General features: G+C 42.8%; 1 protein-coding gene across 2 annotated transcripts in view; it reads left to right on the top strand.

Moving 5' to 3' along the window:
* The window catches only part of Dpf3 (double PHD fingers 3), a 276886-nt gene that overhangs the window by 112285 nt on the left and 141592 nt on the right, over positions 1–23009 (top strand). For both annotated transcript variants that reach the window (XR_003485948.2, XM_027418438.2), the window contains exon 2: positions 7989–8149. Coding sequence is in view for 1 of the 2 variants with exons in the window: in XM_027418438.2 (XP_027274239.1) it covers positions 7989–8149 (161 nt within the window). In the remaining variant the exon portion in view is untranslated. The remainder of the gene's footprint in view (positions 1–7988; positions 8150–23009) is intronic.

Genomic DNA, 23009 nt, shown 5'->3' on the forward strand with positions numbered 1-23009 from the left:
GGTGCACTCATCCCTTGCTACTTCCTTATTGTGGGTTCAATATGAGCAGCAGCCCTGCTCACCTGCCTCCATGCCTTCCTCGTTGTGACGGACTTCTTAAAGTGTAAGCCCAAGCAAGGCCACACCCACTCATTCCTTCTACTTTGATTAGGTACTTTTTTTTTTTTTTTTTTTTTTGCAATGAGACACATAAGTATGTCAGTAGTTTAATGACTTCCTGCAGGGCAGCTTGGATTCTGGTGAAGAAATGAACTTCTAGAGCTAAGGTGACCCCCCCCCCACCTCCCTTTTAGGACATGGGAAAATAGAGTGGACTACAGTCTCACAGGAAGTTTGTTTTCAGATATCTGCTCTGGTGCTCGGAGAAGCCAGGTGCCTTCAGGCCCACCCCATGCTCAAACAGAGGAGGTTTTCATGTTCTGCACACCTCACAACTGTGACACTTCTATTGGGTTTAGGGATGATCTGTGTTGGAAAACAACATTAGACTATATGTAGTATTGCACAAGGAGACAGGAACAAAAAAGGAAGTAACTGGGTGAGGTAATTAACTTTGGCTAAAGAGTATGGGAAGACCCAAACTGGTGGGCAAGCACACCAGAGTGACAATTGCACTTCACTTTCATTCTAGCACAGGGTTGCAACTGTGCCTTGTCCCATTGGTGGGAGCTTTACCTCACAATCTACTGCTATTGGCTTATGTATAATTGGGGAAGGGTCTTATATCAAGTTTTAAGAATATTGGCTATCTAGGGGCTGAGCAAACAGACATGTATGTACAACGGTTTCACAAGGTGGAGGGTGGGTTAGATCACTGACCTTTGGTGGGCTAGCCATCTTTGATAGACTTTTGATAGGAATTCCACTCAGACACTCAGTTTGGGAACAGGCAAGAATGCAATTCCCTGGCCCCATCTTCAAGACATCCACAGTCTAACTGAGTAGGGAAGCGATAAAAAAGATAGCAAAGACCAGCAAAATTTTAATGGAAAAATAATTAGGTAGGCTAATAGAGGTGGACAAGAGTGTTTTGGGCAAGATAACCTGGGAGCTTTCCTAGAACAGAGAGGATTTCAGATAGCTTTGAACAGGTTTAGATTAGCCAAACTGTGTGCTTGTTGAGCACAAGAACAAGGCTCTCTGCTGCTTCTGTGTAGGAAATCATCAGACGAAGATGAACTTTGATTGACTGATTGATTCTTCTACTTATGCACTTCCTCATCTATCTACCCAGCGTGGTAGACTTTGTCCTGGGCTTTGGGGCAGAGCAACAGATGAGTCTGGTGTGGTCTCCGGTACTCAGAGTAGGCTCTGGGAGTGCTGCTGGAACATCACGCCCAAACCACTTTGCTCTCTCTCCTCTGAGGTTCAGCATGGGGTCAGAGATTTGAATGGGTTTCTGACAGCTGCAAAGTCACTGTCATAGTGACGGTTGCATGGCGGGATGTCACATGCAGAGGACCAGCCTTCTCAGGCAGCGTTATTGTCACAAAGTGGCAGAAAATGGATTGCTCATCAAGGGGAGGAGAAAGGAAAAGTGGATTGTATGCATTTCTGCTCACGTGCCCTGGATCCTAGCTTACCCAGCCCTTCCACAGGCCTATAAACGGTTTATGTGAACCACAGGAAGTGTTCAGAGTGAGGCCCAGTTTGGGGAGCCTGTGAGTGGTGGAGCTGGACAGGTCTGCCCGATACCCAGCCTTTCACACACCTGCTCTCTCACAGCCTCCACAGCCTGGCAGAAGTGCTGGAACAGCACTGGGAGCCACTTTGAGATCTGTACCCAGGAGTAAAAGGCTAAAGGAAGGTTCAAGGAAGATTTCACTGAGATCTACCTGCCTCTGCCACTTCCACCACCAACCACAGCCCCACCACCACTGGCTGGTGGGAGATCTCTTTCTGCCAGGATGGGTGAAAAGAGAACTATGATGATTTATAGTGAGAGATGGCTTCAATGAGCCACGTTCTGGGTGATGGAGCATGGATGGAGACACAGACATTCTCACTTTCTCCGCTAAAGTTGCAAGTGGACAGGCTTTGAAGTCACTGACCACCAAGCACATGTAATGTTAAGGATATACTACATATGTAGTACATGAGTTGTTGCCAAATTTGAAATGCCCCCCCCTCCGCGCCCCCCCCTAAGTGGCACCTGGGTGATCAAATGTAATGCAGCACAACTTCCTGGCCACCAACTGTGTACTGGGTTCTGTGCTGGATGCTGGGAGTAACTCAGATGAAAGTGCAGGCTTTGGGGGCTGCAGGCCTCCACGATTCAGGTCACTTCTTTCACACTGGAGCGCATGTGTCCTGGGAGCAGTTTGGTGCCCAGCCTGAGCAGCTGTGTGCTGTGGCACTGTAGATGCAGACTCTGTTCTCCTGGGGTCACAGTCCAGTAGGGAAGACACATGTTAATATAACCATTGAATTGGTTTAAATTGATACAGTAACAGTATTGTTGCTTTGGTTCTAAGAAAATGAAATCTGGGAGAAAGGTTTTGGAATCTCTATTTCAGTAGCCTTCCTTGTTTGAAACATCATTCACTAGTTCTAGCTGTTGTAACAAAACACTTATTTCTCGATTCTGTGGGTTGTGCAAGTTTAGGATCACGGTGCCAGCAAGGTGAAGTTTCCAGTAAGGGCTCTTTTTCTGGCTTATTAGGTATGGCTGCCTTATTGCTGTGCCCTCAAGTGTGTATATATGGGGACTAATATATTTAATTTTTCATTTCTTGAGATGGGAATCTCAGGTGTCCTAGGCTAGTCTCAGACTTGCCCTATAGCTGAAGATGACTTTGAATTTCTGGTCCTCTTACCTCTCCCTGGGATTAGAAGTATGCATTCTCACCCCCCATGCCCAGCATTTTTTATGTGGGTTCTGGGGATTGAACTCAGGTTCTTGTGCTTGTAAGACAAGCATTTACCCAGGCTGAGCTATCCCTTCAGCCCCCTTATGTTTAGTCTTCCCTTAGTTCTCATTGTGCAGGCTCCACCCTCAAGACCTAATTACCTGTAAAGGCTGTGCCTCCCATCAGTCTGGGGATCAGGACCTTAGCTTTTTTTTTTTTTTTGCATGTGGGGTGATGCAACTCAGTCTATCACTAAGCTAGCTTTTCTTTCAAGGGCCACTCTAAGAACAGTACAACACTAAAGGAAGTAAAATGGTTCCTTTACCTTGTCGAAAAACTGTTTATTCCAAGCTAAGTGACCACAGAGCTTTCCACGCCATCGTTACAGAGGCTAAAATGCAAAGAGCAGGGCATTAATGCTCTGGAGATGAGTTTAATGTGTGTTTGTGGGTGTCTGGGGTCTGCGGGCTGCTGGGAGAGACTACCAGTGCTAGGGTGCTAGACAGAGGCACTACAAAGGGTGGAGGTGGGAGGGAAGAAGGGATCAGGAATGTCACTGGCCCCGGCTGCTTATCTCTGTTTACAGGCACAAATAGTAGGCCAAGGTCTTGTTGTAACAGCAACAGGGGACTTGTGGCCACATAGTATGAGCGAATAGACAAGAACTCTGAAAAGTGACAGAACTCAGTGCCAGATGGAGTGAGGGCAAAGGAAGGACCTTGGGCCAATTGCTATGTGGGTGGGGAGCAGTGACCCTCTTTTCTCCCCCTCCCAGAAGAGTGAGAGCTGGGGAGGGGAGAGGCTCCTGGTGGAAGAAGAGGAGTTTGCTTTTGAACGCTTGCTCTCCCCCTACTGGAGACAGTGACTGGTTACATAGTTCAGGATGGCCTCGAACTTGTAATCCTTTCACTTCCACTTCACAGATACTGGGATTGTAGGCATGCTCCATCATATTCGGATATACTTTGAGGTATGGCGTGATACGTGTCCTTAGTTATGAGTTCAGAATCTGTGGGACAATAAGGACAAGAGTCTGATTTAGAGGGTTGGTCCTGAGCGTTAGCTCAAGGTAGACAGGTAGTTGAGCTAATCAACACGTTCTGTAGAAGAGCAGAGGGCCCTTCAGGCCCTGGAATTCATCTCCCCACAGAAATGCTCAAGAAAGGACCTTGGGAATCTCCTGAGAGGAATATCCAGTTCTCAGAGCTAGACTGGACCCCTCTGTCCATTTGGGACCATAAAGGGACCTCCCACCCCTTACAAAGCCTGCTAGAACCAGACAGCTGGTATTCCAGACTGGAAGGCTTTTCAGAGCCCAGCAACTTCTTGCCTTTCTGTTGCTGATTGCAGCTTTTAGTGGCCTGGGGTCAGTTCTTGATGAGGACATCACTCTAACCTGCCTGGTGCCAGCTTCCTCCAGCTTAAGACATCAATCATGCCCTGGTAATCTAGCCCCCATGGTCTGGTATAGACAGGTAATGGCTGAGGTTGGTCCATGCCTGCTCCAGCCTGGGGCATACTGGTCACAACTCTTACAAAATGACTCATATGCTGCCAGCCTGTCCCGGCTCCTTCTGCCCCCTGCCCCCTGTGGCTTTAATGCAAATGTCACCCGTGGGATCCTTTCCTTGTGGGACGTTATTTATTTATTTATTTTTAAATGCCATATTGGAAAGGACATTTGTCTTCTCTTCTGTTTAAATTGCTTTCCATGGGTTTGGGAGACCTGGCCATCGATTTTCTTTTAGAGTGTGTAGAAAGCTCCGTGAAGATTTTGGCTAATTAACTTTCGGAGAAGTGCCACTTAAACTTATCCAGGAGGTTGAAGTCTTTTTTCTCTTCCCATATCTTCAAAAATGGCTTTTAACTTTTGTTTTCAAATCACTGCCAGCACCCGGTCTGTTTAAAAGTGACTTCCCTGGGGATAGATGATATGGGCTGTCACTTTGTGAGACTCCAGTCTTTAACAGTGGGTTAGAGGTGCTTGTTGTGCAAGCCCAACTGCCTGAGTCCAATCCCTGGAATCCATGTAAAGGTGGAAGGTGAGAACTCCAGCACCACACAGTATTTAATATTTATAAGAAGTTTCATTCACCCAAAGATTACACTTTTGAAAATACACATTTTCCCAGCATACCTATTGGAACTGACACTGCGTATTAAGAGATCAACTCCAATTTCGCTGTGTCCCAGCTTTGTTTGGCTTTCTCCTTCACTTGGTGTGAGGTGAAGAGATTGGACAACTTCATTGTTCAGTTTTAGTAAGTTCACTTTCTTGTTCCTCTGATGTGGGCCAAAGCTGTTGGAAGCGAGGAACGTGGAAGGGAAATTCACCTTGAAATCTTACTGTGGATTTCTTTGGTACTGGCTTCCAGAAGTCTATCTGGAAGAAAAATCCTGTTTCCTTTAGGAGATGAATTTTATCCTATCCTCCATTTTCTTTTGACTCAATTTTATTTTTATTTTTTTTTATTTTTTCCCCTTAACCAGAATTTCTTAGGTTCAACTAGTTAACATGTTTTTATTGAAAAAAAAAAAGATCACGGATGAATCTTGGATCAATGGTGGTGCATACCCCATCTTCTTGGCCCTTGGGAGCTGAGGCAGGAACATGGGTTACATAGTAAGATCCTGTCTAAAACAAAACAATAGACCATGGGAAACCTTCTCTCTTGTATTCTGATCAGTTCACACCAATAGGCGGTTGCTGCTGGAGGCCCTGGGCCAGCTGTATCATCTTACATGGGTTGACCTGCCTATAAATGGTTCCATTCCTCTGAGACACATTGCCTTAGCAGGGGGAGCCATTCAAGCTACTGCGACATAGGCAAATACTTTGTCAAAAATGTTCTTCATTTTTGATCAATCTCACGGTCCTTGTTAGTATCTTTGATTACATCAGATTATGTGCCGTTCCATTTTATAGCATTTTAATGGGCTCTCAACTCCCCTCCCCAGTTCATTTCCTGCTGTGCAGTTATTAGGATTTGATGGCAGTTTGGTTTTGTTACTGCTGGGATACCTTCTGTGTGAATATGAGGATCTTCAGAGGTGAAGAGAGGGTGTGGGGGGTGAAGGATGGGGGAGGGGAGTCATTGTTTGTATCTCAGAGGCTTGTCAACAATTAAATTACAGATGAACCTCCTGTGACTTCATTCTCCAACTGTAAGATGTTTGCTTTACATCCTTTGGTAGGAGGCTGGTGAGAGGCTTGCTAAAAGTGCTTGCTGACCAAAGCTTAGGATCTCAGTTCCATCCTTGATGGAAGGACAGAACTGGATCTGCAAACTTGTCTTCTGATCTTCACACACATGCCCTATCCCCACACTCACACACTAGTAATATAAATAATAATAGTAACCAGCATAAAGTTAAAAGATCCTTAGTAGAATCTGACCTATTGACTTAAAAAAAAGAATAGGAAAGCCTGCTTTAAGCCTTGCTGTGTAGCAAGCAGTAGAGGAATGTGATTAGAACCCTGTGTAATGCTGGTAGGATTGTGAAATGGCTGAGCCACTGTGAAAAACAGTACGGTAGTTCTTAAAAAAAAAAGAAAGGAAAGAAGGAGGGAAGAAAAGCAGAATTTCTATATGGGCCACCAAATCCACTCTTGGGCCTGAACTCAAAGTAATTGAAAGTAGAGACTTGATACTTTATGCCCCTATGTCTACAGGGTATTGTGATGTATTTTCTAAAAAGAGTGTAGTTATCATATTCACAGTGACTAGAGCATGAAAGCAATCCAAGTATCTACTGACTGATGAACTGATAAGCACAGTATGGAATATAACACAGTCTAAAACGGAAGGACATCCTGACACACATCACAGCACAGATGAACCTAGAGTGCCATAACATGCTAAGTGCAACATGCTGGCCTCAAGAGAGCTAAATTGTATGAAATACTTGGTTCACTGATTGACTCTGTTTAAAACCAGGATGGTTTTCTATTTGTATCTTCTTTGAATTGTTCTGAGTTCAAGTATTATTATTATTATTATTATTATTGTTGTTGTTGTTGTTATTATATAATTATTATTATTAATCTTGACCTGATTAAGCATCTCTCTCTCTCTCTCTCTCTCTCTCTCTCTCTCTCTCTCTCTCTCTCTCTCTGTGTGTGTGTGTATGATGTATGTATGTGTGTGTATAAATGCTACATATATGTGCTTGCATGTGGAGGTCAGAAAACGACGTTAAATCTCCTGGAGCTGGAGTTACAGGAGGTTGTGAGCTGCCTGACTGGATGCTGGTAACCAAACTCAGGTCCCCTGGAAGATCAGCTGAGCCTTCTCTCCAGTCTCACTGTTTTAATTTTTATTAATTAAATTTATTGTGTGGAAATTTTATACACATAATACATTTGGATGACCACATCTACCTCCCTTATAGCTCACCCACCGGCATTGACCTCCCCCTTTCCATACAACTCCTTGTCTCACAATCATGTCTTTTTGTTTTGTTTTGTGCCCTACTGTGTTTAAGCAGGACTGTGCGACCATGGGTGTGGGACTATGCACTAATGGGCTCCCTGTGGGGGCTCTGCCTTCTGTAACTCTCCCTCAGCAATTCCTAAGTGGGAGGGGGAGGCAGACATTTTAAATACTTCTCTTGCTTGATTTTGATCAGAGAAAGTTCTTTTCCTTTAACTGTGGGTTTAGAAGATCCTTGCTTCTTACAATGAATGGCTGAACTGCCTGTATAGTCTTGGTCTATCCTAAATGCTTCTCTGTCATAATAGGAATCTGGGTGTGTTTTGGCAACTTCTGAGAACCAAGTGTGGAGGTGCACAAAGCGGGGGCTCTGGCAGCTGGATGTTTTGTAAGTCCTATGCAGAACACTGCCATGGAACCACCTCCAGGGGCCTGCCACTTCTCAGCCTCCCAGGACAGGGCTGGTCACCTTTACTGATGGTTTGCTCTTTGGGCTTTATTTTAAAGGAGTTTCTAAGTGACTTGGTAGATATGGGACAGGACATGGAATCTGGTAGAGAGTTGATGACAAATGGGGCTCCTGGTGCTCATTGGCTTGGTTGCCATAACTGTGGCTTCTTCCTGGGGACAGGGTAGGGGACTGCTTCCCTCTGGTGGTGTTTCTACTTTCCCTGGTCTCACTCCTTTGCTGTCTTGTCTCCTGTAGGCTTGGGGATCAGTTCTACAAGGAAGCCATTGAGCATTGCCGGAGCTACAACTCCCGGTTGTGTGCAGAGCGGAGTGTGCGTCTCCCCTTCCTGGACTCGCAGACTGGGGTGGCCCAGAACAATTGCTATATCTGGATGGAGAAGAGGCACCGAGGCCCAGGTGAGCCAGGCCACTGCTGGGACCAGCATGAGTTTGGATGAAAAAGTCCTGTTGTGTCCGGGAGTCCACACAACTGGGTAGGGTGGGGGTCACAGATGGATGAGGTGTTTATCTGGAAGAGTCCAGTGAAAGCAGTTTTCATTTTTCACCCTTGGGTGTTGGCTAGAATCTGCAAATGTGCTTACCTGTGGGAATACAGCTTAGTTTTGTCATCAGAACTCTGTCCCCGAGGCTTGTCATCTCTGAAGTGTGGATAATCTCAGTATTTACTACACAGAGTTTATTGGGATTAAATGACAATATCTACAAACAACTCAATATGTATATGCTCTAAAATGCTGGATATTATTGCTGTCATGACCATGACTGTAATCTTGGATTCTTGGAATAGAATAAAAACTCACTGGTATAGATTAGGGAGACAGCTAGCTCTAGAAATGCAGTTTTCTGTGGTCATACTTATTTAAAAATGTAATTTTGTGTGCATGTGTATATACACACATATGTGTGTATACCCATCCATGTGTGTGTGTATATGGGATGTGTGTATGTGTGTGGGGGATGTGTGTATGTGTGTGTGGGTTACATGTGTGCATGCAAGTATCTTCCTTAATTAGTTGCTCGTCATCTTGCATTTTGAGTCAGGTTCTCTCACTTTTACCCAGAGCTTGCTATTCAGCTCAGCTGGCCAGTCAGTGAGTCCCAGGGGTCTGCCTATTTTTTTCCTTTCCAGCACCAGGATTAAAAATGTGTGCATTTACATGGATTCTGAGGATTGAACTCAGATTCTGTGCTTTCATAGTAAATACCTTACTGACCAAGCCATCTCTGTAGCCTCTGGTTTATTGTTTTTTTTCCTTATGTTTGATAGGGTCTCACATAGCCTAGGCTGACCTCAAACTTGCTATGGAGCCAAACCAAACTTGCTATGATCTTGACCTCTTCCTGGTCCTCTTGCCTCTATCTCTTAGGTACCGAGATTAAAGGCATATGCCACCACACCTGGCTCTGTATGAGTATTTTAAACAAACTTCTGTTTGGAAAAGTTTCATATTCGTGTAAAACTTGGATAATGGCAGAGAAAACTGAAATCCTCATGGTCAAGTTCCACAACAGTCGCTTATGGCCAATCATTACACTCATACTTAGCTGTTAACTTTCTCCCTGACTCTGGATGACGTTGAAGTAGACCTGGGACAACACATCATTTCATGTATAAATACTATGGACTTAAAATGTCAAATCATTTGGGTGCAGTGGGACATGCCTGCAATCACAGTATTTAGGAAGCTGAGACAAGAGGGTTGCAAGTTGGAGGCCAGCCTGGGATACATGACAAGATTTTACCTGGAAAGATAAAGGAAATAACCAATCCATCTCACAACTGCTATCAAATCATGTAGTCGGCACCCATTTCTCCTTCTGCCTCTAGTGTAAACCAGGCTCCAAATAGGATTCTACGTTGCAACTGGTTGATGTGCCTCTTAGAAATCTGCAGGCTTTTCTCTGACACACTCTCTCCCTTGTATGTTATTTGTTGAAAAAACTGGGTTGTTTGCACCGTAGGGCTTCCCAGAGCTCCGATTTGCTGATTGCATCCCCATGGTGTTATTCCTGTGAATTGGTAATTAGGTCTCTCTCTCTCTCTCTCTCTCTCTCTCTCTCTCTCTCTCTCTCTCTCTCTGGCTAGAGCAATTCCTAAGTGGTAGTGTGTGCTTTCATCAGGACACTCACTCTTACAATCTGGTTATCTTCCCTTTATTCATGTTAGCAGCCCTTGATGACAATCATCTAGATTCTTATTCCATTAAGAGTTGCAAAAAAAAGAAAAATCAAAAAAACAAATGTGATGTCTGATCATTGTTTCTTCATTTACTAGCTGTACAGCTTCTTTAAAGAACATCCTCTTATTAAAACTTGGTTATCATGAGGTACAGCTGACATGATATAAATGACATTTCCTCTGTATTTACCAGTTTTCAAAATAATGAGTCAGTTCCTTGGTATTGTCCAAAGCTGATCAATACAGTTATTTTAAGTGCTATCAGGAACTTGGACTTAAACACATTTGATGCACTTTAAACCATTGCAGTTATTATTCTGATTGATGCTTACGTGGTCCCACTTTCAGCCAGTAGGGCTTTGGAAACAGCCCCAATTCCTTCTGATGGCTTCCTTGCCATCCCAATATCAGGACAAATCAATGCGGGCTCACTTTGTATACTTCTTGTCTTAGACCTAGATGGAGCTGCTGCTTCTCTAGGAGCCCTGGTTTCTTGTTTTGTAGATGTTTAGAAGCTGCCATCTATGCTGTTCACAGCTTCTAGGATTATCATTGTTTCGCAGGCTTTCCAGTTAGCATAGCTAGGCAATATGATATTTTAAGTGAAATATACTGTGGAGTTACACTATTTCCTAGCTAATTCAGTTTTAAATAGTTTGTACTTAATTATCTTTGTTCTTCTTTCAGATGGACATCCAAAACACACACACACACACACACACACACACACACACACACACACACACAAGCTCTCTCCATGAGTGAACACATGTACATACATATCACACACTTAGATACACACATGCACAAAAGCATGCATACATACAACACATATGCACATATAGCCCCAAACCTGGATTTATCTATGCTGACACACTTGCTTTATCTGGGACAGAGCTCACAACAGACATATCAATTTCATAGTAACAGCAAGATTATTCATAGTAAGATTACTGGACAGGGCCTAAGATTGTTTTCTTTTGCTGTTTGTAGGTCTTGTCCTCCTTAGGCTGTAGTGCCAAACCACCGTGCCTTAAAGTCACATCAGATTGTCTTCTGTGTTGGTTGTGACAGTAAGTCTTCTACACGGTTGGATTTATAGGTTTCATTTTGCTTTTATTTATTAGGGATTGCTCTTTGCAGAGGCTCCATAGCATTTCTTTCCCTAAGATTAGCCTCTCATTTTGAGTCATTGCATAGCTCCTGGGAACTGCGAACACGGTTACAGAGAATGCCTGTCTGATTTTCATTCACTTTCCCCTAAGATCATATGAGACATCACACCACAAGTTGGTATCGGTAAAATTTGAGTGAAGAGTCTTGCTATTTTTTTTAAAAATTAAAACAATTTTAAAATTCAAATCTATTTTGACCATATTCTTCCCTTCCCCTAAGTTCTTCCAGACCTTGTCTCCTTCCCTACTTACCCAACTTTAAAGTCTTTTTCAAAAAACAGGCAAAACCCCAATACAATAGATTTCCCAAACCAAGAAAACAAAATAAAACACTACTGAAAAGGAAATTAAAAAAACCACAACCAAATAAAAACACACACACACACACACACACACACACACACACACACACACACTGTGGAGTCTATTACACATTGGTCAACTAACTCCTGAACATGAGGCCTTCCTCGGAGTGGTTGATATACCCAGTGCTACTCCATTGGAGAAAACTGATTTTCCTTTTCCCAGCAGGTATAAATGACAATTAACAGGTTAATTGTTAACCATTACCAGTGTCTAGGTATTCATTCATTCATTTTAAGATTTAAAAAAGTAGTAAGTATATATAAATATAAGTATGTAACAAATAACAAAATACATAATATATATAAAATATACAATAAGTGTATATAAAATAAGTGTATAATAAATAATATGTAATAAAACAAAAACTATCAGATTGAAGTTGGATAAGACAAACCAACAGAAGGAAAAGAGTCCAAAGGAAGGCAGGAGAGTCAGAGGCCCACTCATTGCCCCACCCAGGAATCCCATAAAAACACTAAACTTAAGAGTCTTGCATGCAGAGGACCTGTGCAGACCTGTGCAGGCCGTGTGCTGCTTCAGTCTCTGTGAGCTCATATGGGCTTTGCTCATGTTGACTTAGAGGGTCTGTTTTCTTCCTGTCCTCCATCCCCTTTGGCTCTTAGACTCTGCCTTCTCTTCTACAGGGTTCCTCGGAGACTTTGCCATTTTGTCACACGTAACCAACACCACAATCAAGACATGAAATCATTTCCTCCCTGCAAAGACCTTTTTCATACAACTCCCTTATAACCACACCTAACCTTTCCTCTCATCAAATCTCCATTTATAAAATAGCTGCCCTACTGACCATTTAGCTATTCAGTTGGTTAGAAGGTGGTACTAATAAAATAGCTATCAGTTGGTTAGATGGAGGTGCTATAAAATAGCTGCCAGTTGCTTAGGTGGTGGTACTGATAAAATAGCTATCTTGAAAAAAAAGATTTACTTAAAGATCTGTGATAACTCTTGGGTTTCCTTTATGAGAGAACATGTTGATTTTTCCTTCATTCCCAAAGAATACTTTTTATGGATATAAAATCACAAATTGATAGTCCTTTTTGAATAGCATTTGAAAAACTTGCAACTTCCCCAGTGGTTTGTGATATCTGTCAATCATGGGGCTTTCCTTGAATGAGACGTGTCCTTATTTCACCACTGCCAAGTTTTTTCTTTGATTTTAGTTTTTGAAAATTTAATTCTGATGTATCTTGGGATAGATTTGTTCAGCTTTATTATATTTGAAGCTTATTTGGCTTCTTGGACTTGTAGTTTTTTGTTTTTGTTTTTGCTTTTGTTTACTCTCCAATTTTTTTTTCAACCCCATTCACTTTCTTTTTGAGAGCCTAACAACACACATGCTAGATCTTTTGCCACAGCCCCGTAGCTGCCTTCTTTGCTCTATTTTTTGTTTAAGAATGTGAGCCTTTATTATGTATGAGTGTTCTGCCTCTATGAATGAAAGTGCACCACGTGTGTGCAATGCCTGTGGATGCCAGAAGAGGGCATTGGATCCCCTAAGACTGGAGTTAGACAGCTGTGAGCTGCCTTGTGGGTGCTGGGAATCAAATCCGGGTCCTCTGCTGAGCCATCTCTCCAGCCCCTCCACCCCAGATTATTTTTGTTTTTCAGTTCCTTATGGGCAATTTCTATAATTTAATCTTTCTTTTACTACATTTTTATTTTCTCCTTTGCATTTGGCTGATAAGCTTCATCCAGGGAGAATTTTTTGGTTCTTTGATTAGTATCTTTTTTCCCTCAATTTTCTATTTGGTTCCTTCTGTTTTTTTTTTTTTTCTATTTTTCCTATTTTTCTTTTATTGAGAGTATATTTTTTTCATACAATATATTTTGATTTTTGTTTCCCCTCCCCCAATTCCTCTAATATCTTACCCCACATCCCCTTCCATCTGAATCTGTCCTTAGTTAGAAAACAAACAGGCATCTAAAGAATAATAATAAAATAAGATAAAAGAAAAACAAACAAATTAGAATAGGAAAAGCACAAGAAACACATATAGATGCAGAGACAGACAGGTTCACACACACACACACACACACACACACACACACACACACACACACAATGGGAATCCCATAAAAACACAAAACTGGAAGCCATAATATATACTCAAAGGAACTATAAGGTTAAAAAAGTATGCCTTGACAAAACATTATGAGACAAAGAACATGCAAAGATGTTCATTTTGTGTTGGCTGTCTACCTTTTCTGAGATTTTTTTAAAATCATTGTGTATGTTCATAATTGATTAAACATTTTTATGATGGCTGCTTTAAAATCCTTGTCAGATAATTCTAACATTAGCATCGTCTAGACTTTTCTTACTAAGTTGATTGGATCTTGGGCATTTTGGCTATTTTGTTATGAGACTCTAGTTGTTATTGATAACTTGTTTTAGGTAGGCTCCTCTATTGCTGCACATGCGCTCATGTGTGCGTGTGTGTGTGTGTGTGTAGTCTGTATGTGTGTGCCTGTGTGTATGTGTGTGTGCGCCTGTGTGTATGTGCCTGTGTGTGTCTGTGTGTGTGTGTGCCTGTGTGTGTCTCTGCGTGTGTCTTCTCTCTGTGTGTGTGGTGTGTGTGTGTGTGTGTGTGTGTGTGTGTATGTCTGTGTATGTCTCTCTCTCTGTGTGTGTGTGTGTGTGTGTGTGTGTGTGCCTGTGTGTGTCTCTGTGTGTGTGTGGTGTGTGTGTGTGTGTATGCCTGTGTGTGTCTCTGCATGTGTCTTCTCTCTCTCTGTGTGTGTGTGTGTGTGTGTGTGTGTGCGCGCGCGCCTGGGTATGTCTCTCTGTGTGTGTGTATGCCTGTGTGTGTCTCTGTGTGTGTCTTCTCTCTCTCTCTCTCTGTGTGTGTGTGTGTGTGTGTGTGTGTGTGTGTGTGTATGCCTGTGTGTGTCTCTGCATGTGTCTTCTGTGTGTGTGGTGTATGTGTGTGTGTGTGCACCTGTGTGTGTCTGTGCCTGTGTGTGTGTATGTGTGTGTGTGTCTCTGTGTGTGTTTATGCCTGAGTGTGTCTCCTGTGTGTGTGTGTGTGTGTTTACTTATTACCAGAGGGTGAGAGTGGGAGTCAAGGTTCCTTATGAGTTGAAGCTTCTCCCCTGACTCTCTCTGACATCAACACACCAGATAGTCTGGATTCACAAATAGCTTATGCTATTGTTTTCTGGTCTTTGGTTAGAGGACAGGATTTTCTTGGGACTTTTTATTGTTCTGCATTTATTGATCTCTTCATGTTATCAGCCTTCCCAGAACCCAGTCCAGGAAACTTAATATAAAAGTAATACCCAGGGAACTCAACCGTCCACATGTGCCTCGGGTCCCAATGTCCTTCATTGGTCTGCTTTGTTCTCCTTATGTGTCACTATTGTCTTGTTTGTTGAATGGACAGTGTCTAGTACTTTTAAAAGTACTTGTTGTACTTTTAAAAGAATATGATGGTGCTGGAGAATTGACTCAGAGTTTGAGAGCACTGGCTGCTCTTGCAGAGGACCTAAGTTTGATTCTTACTATCCACCTGACAACTTAACATCCATCTTCATCTCCAGTCTCGGGAAATCTGATGCTAACCTCTAGCCTCCTGGGACACTGCATGGTTCAAGACATGAATTTGGACAAAGCACCCATGCATGTTTTAAAAAATGATAAGAAGAATAAGAAAAAGTTTACTTACTCCAATGTCTAGAAACAGAAATCCTTGGGATTATATTTCCATGAAATGAAACCTAAATAGCTTTATTAGATACAGATTGAGCATCCCTAATCTGAAAACTTATTTATTTATTGTGTGTGTGTGTGTGTGTGTGTGTGTGTGTGTGTGTGTGTGTGTACATGTGAGGTGCTGGGGATCAAATCCAGGTCCACCCGAAGGCAGGACTAGTGTTCTACAGTCCTGAACATCCAAAATTTCAAGTTTCAGCTTTTGGAGCACTTTGGATTTTGAATTTCTGATTTAAGGATGCATGATATAGGTAAAGTTGGTACAAATATTTCAAGAAGTAAAAAAACCCTCTGGGTTCTGAACTACTTCTACTTCCAAGCATTCTGGGCAAATGGTACTCAACCCATATAATTACACATGGTAGGCTCTGCATGTTTTTTTTTTTGTGTGTGTAATTTGTTATGATTTGACATGTGACGGAGTAAAACCATTTGCACAACCCAGATAATGAACATATCCTAGGCCCTACAAAGTTTCTAACTCCCTTTGAACCATTTCTTCTTTATCTCTCTCTACCTCTCCTCTCTCTTTCTTGGGGTGGTCACTGATTTCTTTATATACTGGAATCAACTGCTATGTACTCCTTTTTAGAGGCGGTGGTGTCTACCTCCTTTCACTTAGTGTAATGTAACTATTTTCAGCTCATCCAGGTGCTAGCATGCACCAGCAACTTCTTTCTATGCCAGGTAGTGTTCTGATGTATGGCTGCCACACGGTTTATCATTCGCCTGTTGATAGTCTTGGACTTCTTTCTAGTTTCTGGCTAGTCTTAAGGTGGGCCTTTGTGAACATCTGTGTTCAAGTCTTCACATGGGCACATGCTGTAATTCTTGTGGGGCAGACGGCTCAATCACAGAATGACTAGATCTCAAAGAAGGTGAATGCTTAACCTTTTAAGAAGTTGTCAGGCAGTTTTCCAAAGTGAAGTAGAGATCATTCCCTCCTGCCGAGTTCGAGGGCTCCATTGCTTAATGTCTCAAACTAATACTGTACACATTGTCAGTCAAGGAGAAATTTGGCCATTCTGGTGGATGTATAGTGATACTTATTATGGTTTTAATTTGTGTTCCTCTAATGAATGGTGTTACTGATCATCTTTGTATGCACTTATTTGCCACTGAAAATTAACATTCTTTCTGTCTCCATATTCAGGCCCTCCTCCCCCCAACAACAGATGCATTGTTCTCATGCTACCCATTGTTTAATTCTCCACACATATGCCCTGGGTGTCTACAGTGTCACTAGCCTCACATTCTCTACCTAGAGAATCATCAGACTCTTCAGGTTAAGGGTCCAGTCTTCCAAGACTGCCCCATTTCACGTGCCATTGCAAGTCCAGGCTGTCGGCTGTGTTTCTGACCTCTGGATACAAATTAGGAGCCCCCATAGTTCCATTCAGATTTGGTGGTCATTTGCTTGAGTGGTTCAAAGAGCCCAGAGAAACAGTTTACCTATCCAGCAGCTCATTACAGAGGATCCACCCCAGCCATCTCCTTTCCCTTGGGATTCATCACCACACAGGTTCTCCTCAGCCTTTCTCTGTTCATCTCCGTTCATTTGTCATTATCCGATGGCAAGGATTGCAGCCGCCATATTTGGTGGGGATTCAGATCAGCACATTGCTCAACCTTCATTGAAGAAGCTTCTTGTAGTAGATGATACTCAGCATAGGACCCACAACTAGACACTCAGCCCTGACTGTGGTGCGTTTAACACAATCCTCTCTTCAAGGCTCCGGGATCTATATGGAAGAGATGGGAGAAGGGCTGTAAGAGCCAGGAATGGTAGATAATTTTAAGGAAACAGTGTTTTCTAGGCATTATAGGGAAGATGCATATACAAACTCACAGAGACTGTGATAGCATAAAACCCATACAAGCTGAAGCCAGACAGAAATCCCAGAGGGAGGGAGGGGAAGTGGGCACAAAGTCCCACCCACAGCCAAGAAGTTATTTGAAAATGATAGCTGGTGAGAGGAAGAAAATCAGTTTTCTTCGATGGAGTGACACTGGGTATATGCCACACTCCAGGGCAGGTACCATACTCAGGAGAAGATGGCCAATATAGATCAGATGCCATGTTTGTTTGGTTTTTGTCCTCCCTCCCTCCCTCCCTCCCTTCCTTCCTCCCTCCCCCTCCCTCCCTCCCTCCCTCTTTCCTTCCTTCCTTCCTTCCTTCCTTCCTTCCTTCCTTCCTTCCTTCCTTCCTTCTTCCTCTTTGTGAGAAAGAATGTGAAGTTGAGTGGGTAGAGAAGCTGGGGGAGGATCCGGGAAGATTGGGGAGGGGAAGAATATTATAAAAACACAGTGTAAGATTCTTGAAGAATAAGTAAAAAATAAAAAGGAAAACAGTTGTTTGTCAAAGAGGCACCAGGACAAGGGGTGAGGAGGGGCTTTGCCATCTCTGGTTGTGACACTCCTAGTACCCCTGTGTTCAACCAGCCAGAGTGCTCTGAACTTCATCAATGTGGCTTTCTGTGGCCCTTCATTAGTTGAGTATGGCTGATTATGACGTTGATTGTTAGTGACCGGCTCAACTCCCAGTGGCTTTGGAGACCAGAGGTTGAATGGCAGAAGTTAGAGGCTGAGGGTCTGGAGGAGATTGGAAGCTCCAGCCTGTTAATTGTGTGTTTGTTATCCCTGGCAATGTTCCCAATCTGAGACTAGACAGAAACCTCCAATCAGTGGTGATCTTATCAGTCTACAAAAAGATACCCAGGGAATCCAGAAAAGGATAGATCCCAGTATCACATGGTCAATATATCCACCTGCTCATTGTAAAGGTGTTTGACATTTTTGCCTGTTTAAAGATTGTTGAATTTGGTACTTACATAGTCTAGGTACCTTTATTCCATCCCTTGCAAATTTTTTTCTATTGCTAATTTATATTCTGTTGTCTTAAAAGTCTCTTTCAGGAAGCAGAGGGTTGAATTTTTGTGGAATCCAGTTTATCGGTTTGTCCTTTGTTCTTTTCTGAATTGCGCTTTTGGCAATGGATCTAGGAAATTACTGCCTAATAGAAGGCGCTGGCTTTTCCTAGAACTTATACTCTCAGATTTTATTTTGGATCTATAAATTGCATATAGTACAAAGTAATAACTAGTTTATTTTTGCAGGTGTTTTCTTCAGTGTAGTTTGTTGAAGGCTAACCCTTCTTGAATTTTCTTTGTATTGTTATTAAAGACTAGATGGTCACACGTCTGGGGGGTCTCCTTCTGGACTCTCAGTTTGCTCCATGGCTCTCTGTCTGGTTTTACTTTTATCACAAGGCCTGGATTATTTAGTTTCATGATACACTTTGAAATCAGGTGATGTTGAGCTGGGTGTGCTGGTGCGCACTATGCAATCCCAGTACTTAGAGGTGGAGGCAGGTGTTTGAGGGTAGCCTGGTCTAAATGTCAAGGGTCCAGATCAGCCTAGACTACATAGTGAGATTTGTCTTAAAAAAAAGTCAGGTGATATATTCTTCTAAATTAGTTTTTTTTTGTTTTAAAGTTATTTTTACTATCCTAGGTCCTTTGTAGCCTGTATGGATTTTACTGTCTATTAATTTCTATAAATCTGTAGCTACATCTGGGGAAAGGGACAGTTTTCACAGCAGAGTCTTCCAAGCATATCTTCCCACTTATTAATGTTTACTACTAGTGATTGTAGACTTTTTTCATGGGAGCTTTTGTCAGATGGAGGAGCAATCCCTGCAGCCCCTGAGTTTTTTAAAAATGTGAATGGATTTTGCATTTTTAATTGTCTATTGAGGTTTCTTTGTGGCTTGTTAATAGGGTGAGTAATGTGTATTGGTTTTGAACATCCCACTAATACTGTATTCCTTTCTCATGCATTACTTTCTCATGATGTATTCCTGTTTCTATATAACTGGATCCATGTCACCAAGGTTTTATTTAGATTTTCTGTCTATATTTGATGAGCTATTGTTCCATAGCTGTTTTGTGAGGTGAATGTGATAACCACTATACTGTGGAAACCAGCTCCATAGCTGTTTTGTAATGCTGTGTCTGGTTTGAGTCTCAAAGGATGCTTCATATAATGAGTTGGGAAGGGTGTTTAAATTTCCTTTAATTTTTAGAAGACTATCTATAGATTTGGTATTGTTTTTCCCATAAATGTTTCATAGCATTCACTGATGAACTCATTTGGACCTGGTGGTTTCTTGGGAGTGTTTAGCTATAAAGTGAATCTCATGAGCAGACATAGGGCTGGCTGTTCAGATTGTCAGCTCCATCTTGGGTAAGCTTAATAGTTTGTCTATTGTGAGTAAGCTGTTTAAATTAGTTGTGCATCATTGTTCATAGGACCTTATAAGATGGCTCAGCATATCATGACGTGCATTGCTGTGGAATTCACATAGTGGAAGGAAAGAACTATCTCCACAAGTTGTCCTCTGACCTCCACACATGCGCCATGGCACACACATGTGCACACACTCTTGCGTGCACACACACACTATCTGGAAACAAACAGAAAACACTTTTTTTGTTTTTGTTTTTTTTTTTTTAGCTTTTTAGTATATGTAAATATGTAGTAGGTGTAGCCTTTCATTCTTATTTTTCCTTTTTGACTTTTGAATAGAGGCTTTTCTTTGAAATTTTCTCAAAAAAAATAGCTTTCAACAGCTTTAACTCTTCTTCCTTCCTCTCTCTTTTCCTCCCTCCCACTCTCCCCTTGCTTCTTTTTATTCTGAAACAGGGTTTCTTTGTGTAGCCTTGACTGTCCTGGAACTAACTAACTAACCAGACTGGCCTAGAACTCAGAGATTTGACTGCCTCTGCATCCCAAGCGCTGGATTAAAGGCATGTTCCACCACTACCCAGCTTTCTCTCAGGCTGGCCTTGAATTCATTATGTAACCAAGGATAATTAATCTTACATTTCAGATGCTCTTCCTCTACTTCCCAAGGGCTGGTATTATAGGCATACTCCACCATGTCTGGTTTTATGCAGAACTGAATCCAGGGTTTCATATATACCAGGAAAGCACTCTACCAACTGAACCACATCGCTAGTGACCCCTACTCTTTGCTTTCAAGATAGGGGTTTCATTTATTCTGTAGTTGAGGCTGGCCTTGAACTCCTCATCCTCCAGTCTCTCCCTCCCTGTGCTGGGGGTATATCAGGGCCACCACACATCTTAACATGTCCATTGTGTGTATATTTTGCCATTTATTTAAGCAGGTCCCTGTATTAGGACATATTTGCTATGCTACAGTTAATAAACATTTTTTTTTTTTTTACATTTAGGGATTCCTGGGAATGGGATTGGTAGGTCAAAGGGGAATGCTTGCAGACTTTTGCTAGTGATGCCAACTTCTTTATGATATCATAACCCTGCATCCTTTGCAATGGAGAAGGATGGTAGATACATTTCTAAGAACAGAATATTTCAACAGTGTAGGAGGCTGATTCATGCTGGAGCGAGAACTACAGATACTGATACAAAGGCTGGGGTTTGGGGCACCCTTGTCAGGGATATTGTAGAGGTGATTCTTGTACCAGGTAGTGGTCAGACCTGTGTTTTTAAGGTTACATCATAACCTTTCTTTCTTTCTTTCTTTCTTTCTTTCTTTCTTTCTTTTCTTTTCTTTTTTCTTTTGTTAAGACAGGGTCTCACTATGTAGTCTTGGCTGACCTGAAACTCACTATGTAGTCTAGGCTGGCCTGGCCTTGGACTCCCCACCTGCCCCCTGCCTTCTGAGTTCTGGGATTAAAAGTGTGTACCAGCCACTACTCTTGGCATAATCTTAATACTCTTAAAAAGAGTTCTTCTGACAAGTGTAGATAGTGGGTCCTGGTGATTTTCTGCTTCTTCATATATTTCCTATACCTTGCTACAACACTTTATATCATGAGGAGGTATGTTCTCTCTGAATAGTTAGAGTTGGTGATGATGACAATGTGATGTGACAGGAAAGTGAATTCCACAGAAAGTGGCTTGGTTGCCATGGGCAGAGGGACTGAGAGCTCCTTTCCTTGTGGTCTTGGTGTGGGGAGCTATGTTCCCAGAGAGCAGAACTCTCAGCTTTAACCCTGCTGTTTCTGGGCAAACAATGGGAGACCCACTGAGACTTGGGTAGGATGGAGAGGATAGGCTTAGTGCCTCTGCTATGAGCTAGGCTCCATGAGTATCTGTATGATTTTGAGCTGGTTACAAAGTATCCTGTAGCCTCTGGATCCAGCCTTTTAAATATCTTGTGGAGTTTCTGCCTCAAGGGGGAAAGTGTGCTGAATGTCAGCCTCTGTTGCTGTGCCTGCCCTGAAAGTGGTGTAGATGAAGCTTGGGAACCCCTGGGTCAGAAGAGGCAGGCCACATCTCCATGTTGACAAAGCCAAGCTAGTCTTGACACTTAAGGGACTCCAGGATGGAATCTTAGAGAGAGCAAGCAGGAGGGATGTCCTCAGTGATGTGGACTATATTCTGGAGTGTGGTGCTCATGCCCAGACTTATCATTTAGGGGTGGGTCAGGAATGCTTCATGACCTTGAAAACAGGGCAAATTTTAGCTAAGCTGGGAGGCTGGTCAGAGCTCCAGGGTCACAGCTCTGGTGTGTTTAGGAAACACACTTGCCCACTCTTCATTGTCTATCTGGGCCTTGTGCTCATCTCTCCATCCCTGTAAGGATGGTCCAAATGGATGCTTCTCAACCAGGGGAATGGACAGAGCCCCTGTGATATGAGAAAGAGTTATCTGTGCAAAATGCCTTATGCAGGCATTTTCCCCTTTATAACTGCCTCGGCATGTCTGTGATATTCTAGTTCAGTTTTAAAAGTTCAAGAACTACTCAACGCCCAGTCTTGGTGAAGAATTCTCAATGCATGTCACTGTCTGCCTGTAAATGTGAAGGCCATTAATGACCCATTGTGGTGACATATAATGGGAGTGAGATGTGGAGGAGCTCTTTAAATGGGACTGATGGCCCCAAGAAGAGCCTCATGTGTGCCTTCTCATTTGACTGGCTTGGGTGGGGCTGCAGACAGATGATGAATGGCCAGCAGCATTTGGGATCTTCATCTGTGGTCTCTGATCCTGTCATCTGGCTCCAAGCAGATGCCCCTACCTCCTTGTGCTCCCATTCCTCTCTGGTTCCCTTGGTGTCTTGGCTGATTCCTTTCAACATGAGTGGGTATGTGGTGTGTGGTGACTGCTGGCTGAGAAGTAGACAGACTGGCCTAAATTCTGGGAGGTAAAATAGGATTCTGAATAAAGTCAGGGTAGCACAGGTGTTGGCTAGCACACTGCCCTGTGAATGTATGACTTTTCCTTCCATTACAGGGAGGCTTGGGTTGTAGCCGTGGGTCCACCTTTGGGATGTCGTGGAAAGAACCTTCCCCTCAGTGGACTTGAACTTCCACCCTTTGAATCTGACTGGAGCAAGAGTGAATTACTCAGTCCTTTTCTGCTCTACTTAATTCTTTCCCTGTGCTTTTTCTATGTCACTTTGTCTTTTCAGTTCTTCCTAGCTCAGGCGTTGTCAGAGATACTCAGGCCCAAATGTGAACCAGGTATTTGTCTGCAACCTGCTGGCCGTTTAAGCCTGAGCCTCATCACAGCACAGCTTTCTGTGGAACCAGTTCACCCAGCAAGCATGCAAATTTCTATATGAGGGTGCCTGTTGCATCTGTGCTTTCACACAGGCAGAGTGTGGGAACTGGAGATGCAGCTCTAGGCAACAGGGCTACAGTTTGCACAGGGGGTCAGTGACTGGAGGGGTAGCTGTGGTCTTGGTTGCCAGGGAGGATTGGTCCCCCCTCTTGTCTTGGGCCTCCCTCTTCCTCTCCTTTATACCCACCC

Source organism: Cricetulus griseus, chromosome 5, assembly GCF_003668045.3.
Source record: "Cricetulus griseus strain 17A/GY chromosome 5, alternate assembly CriGri-PICRH-1.0, whole genome shotgun sequence".
Classification (NCBI taxonomy): Eukaryota; Metazoa; Chordata; class Mammalia; order Rodentia; family Cricetidae; genus Cricetulus; species Cricetulus griseus.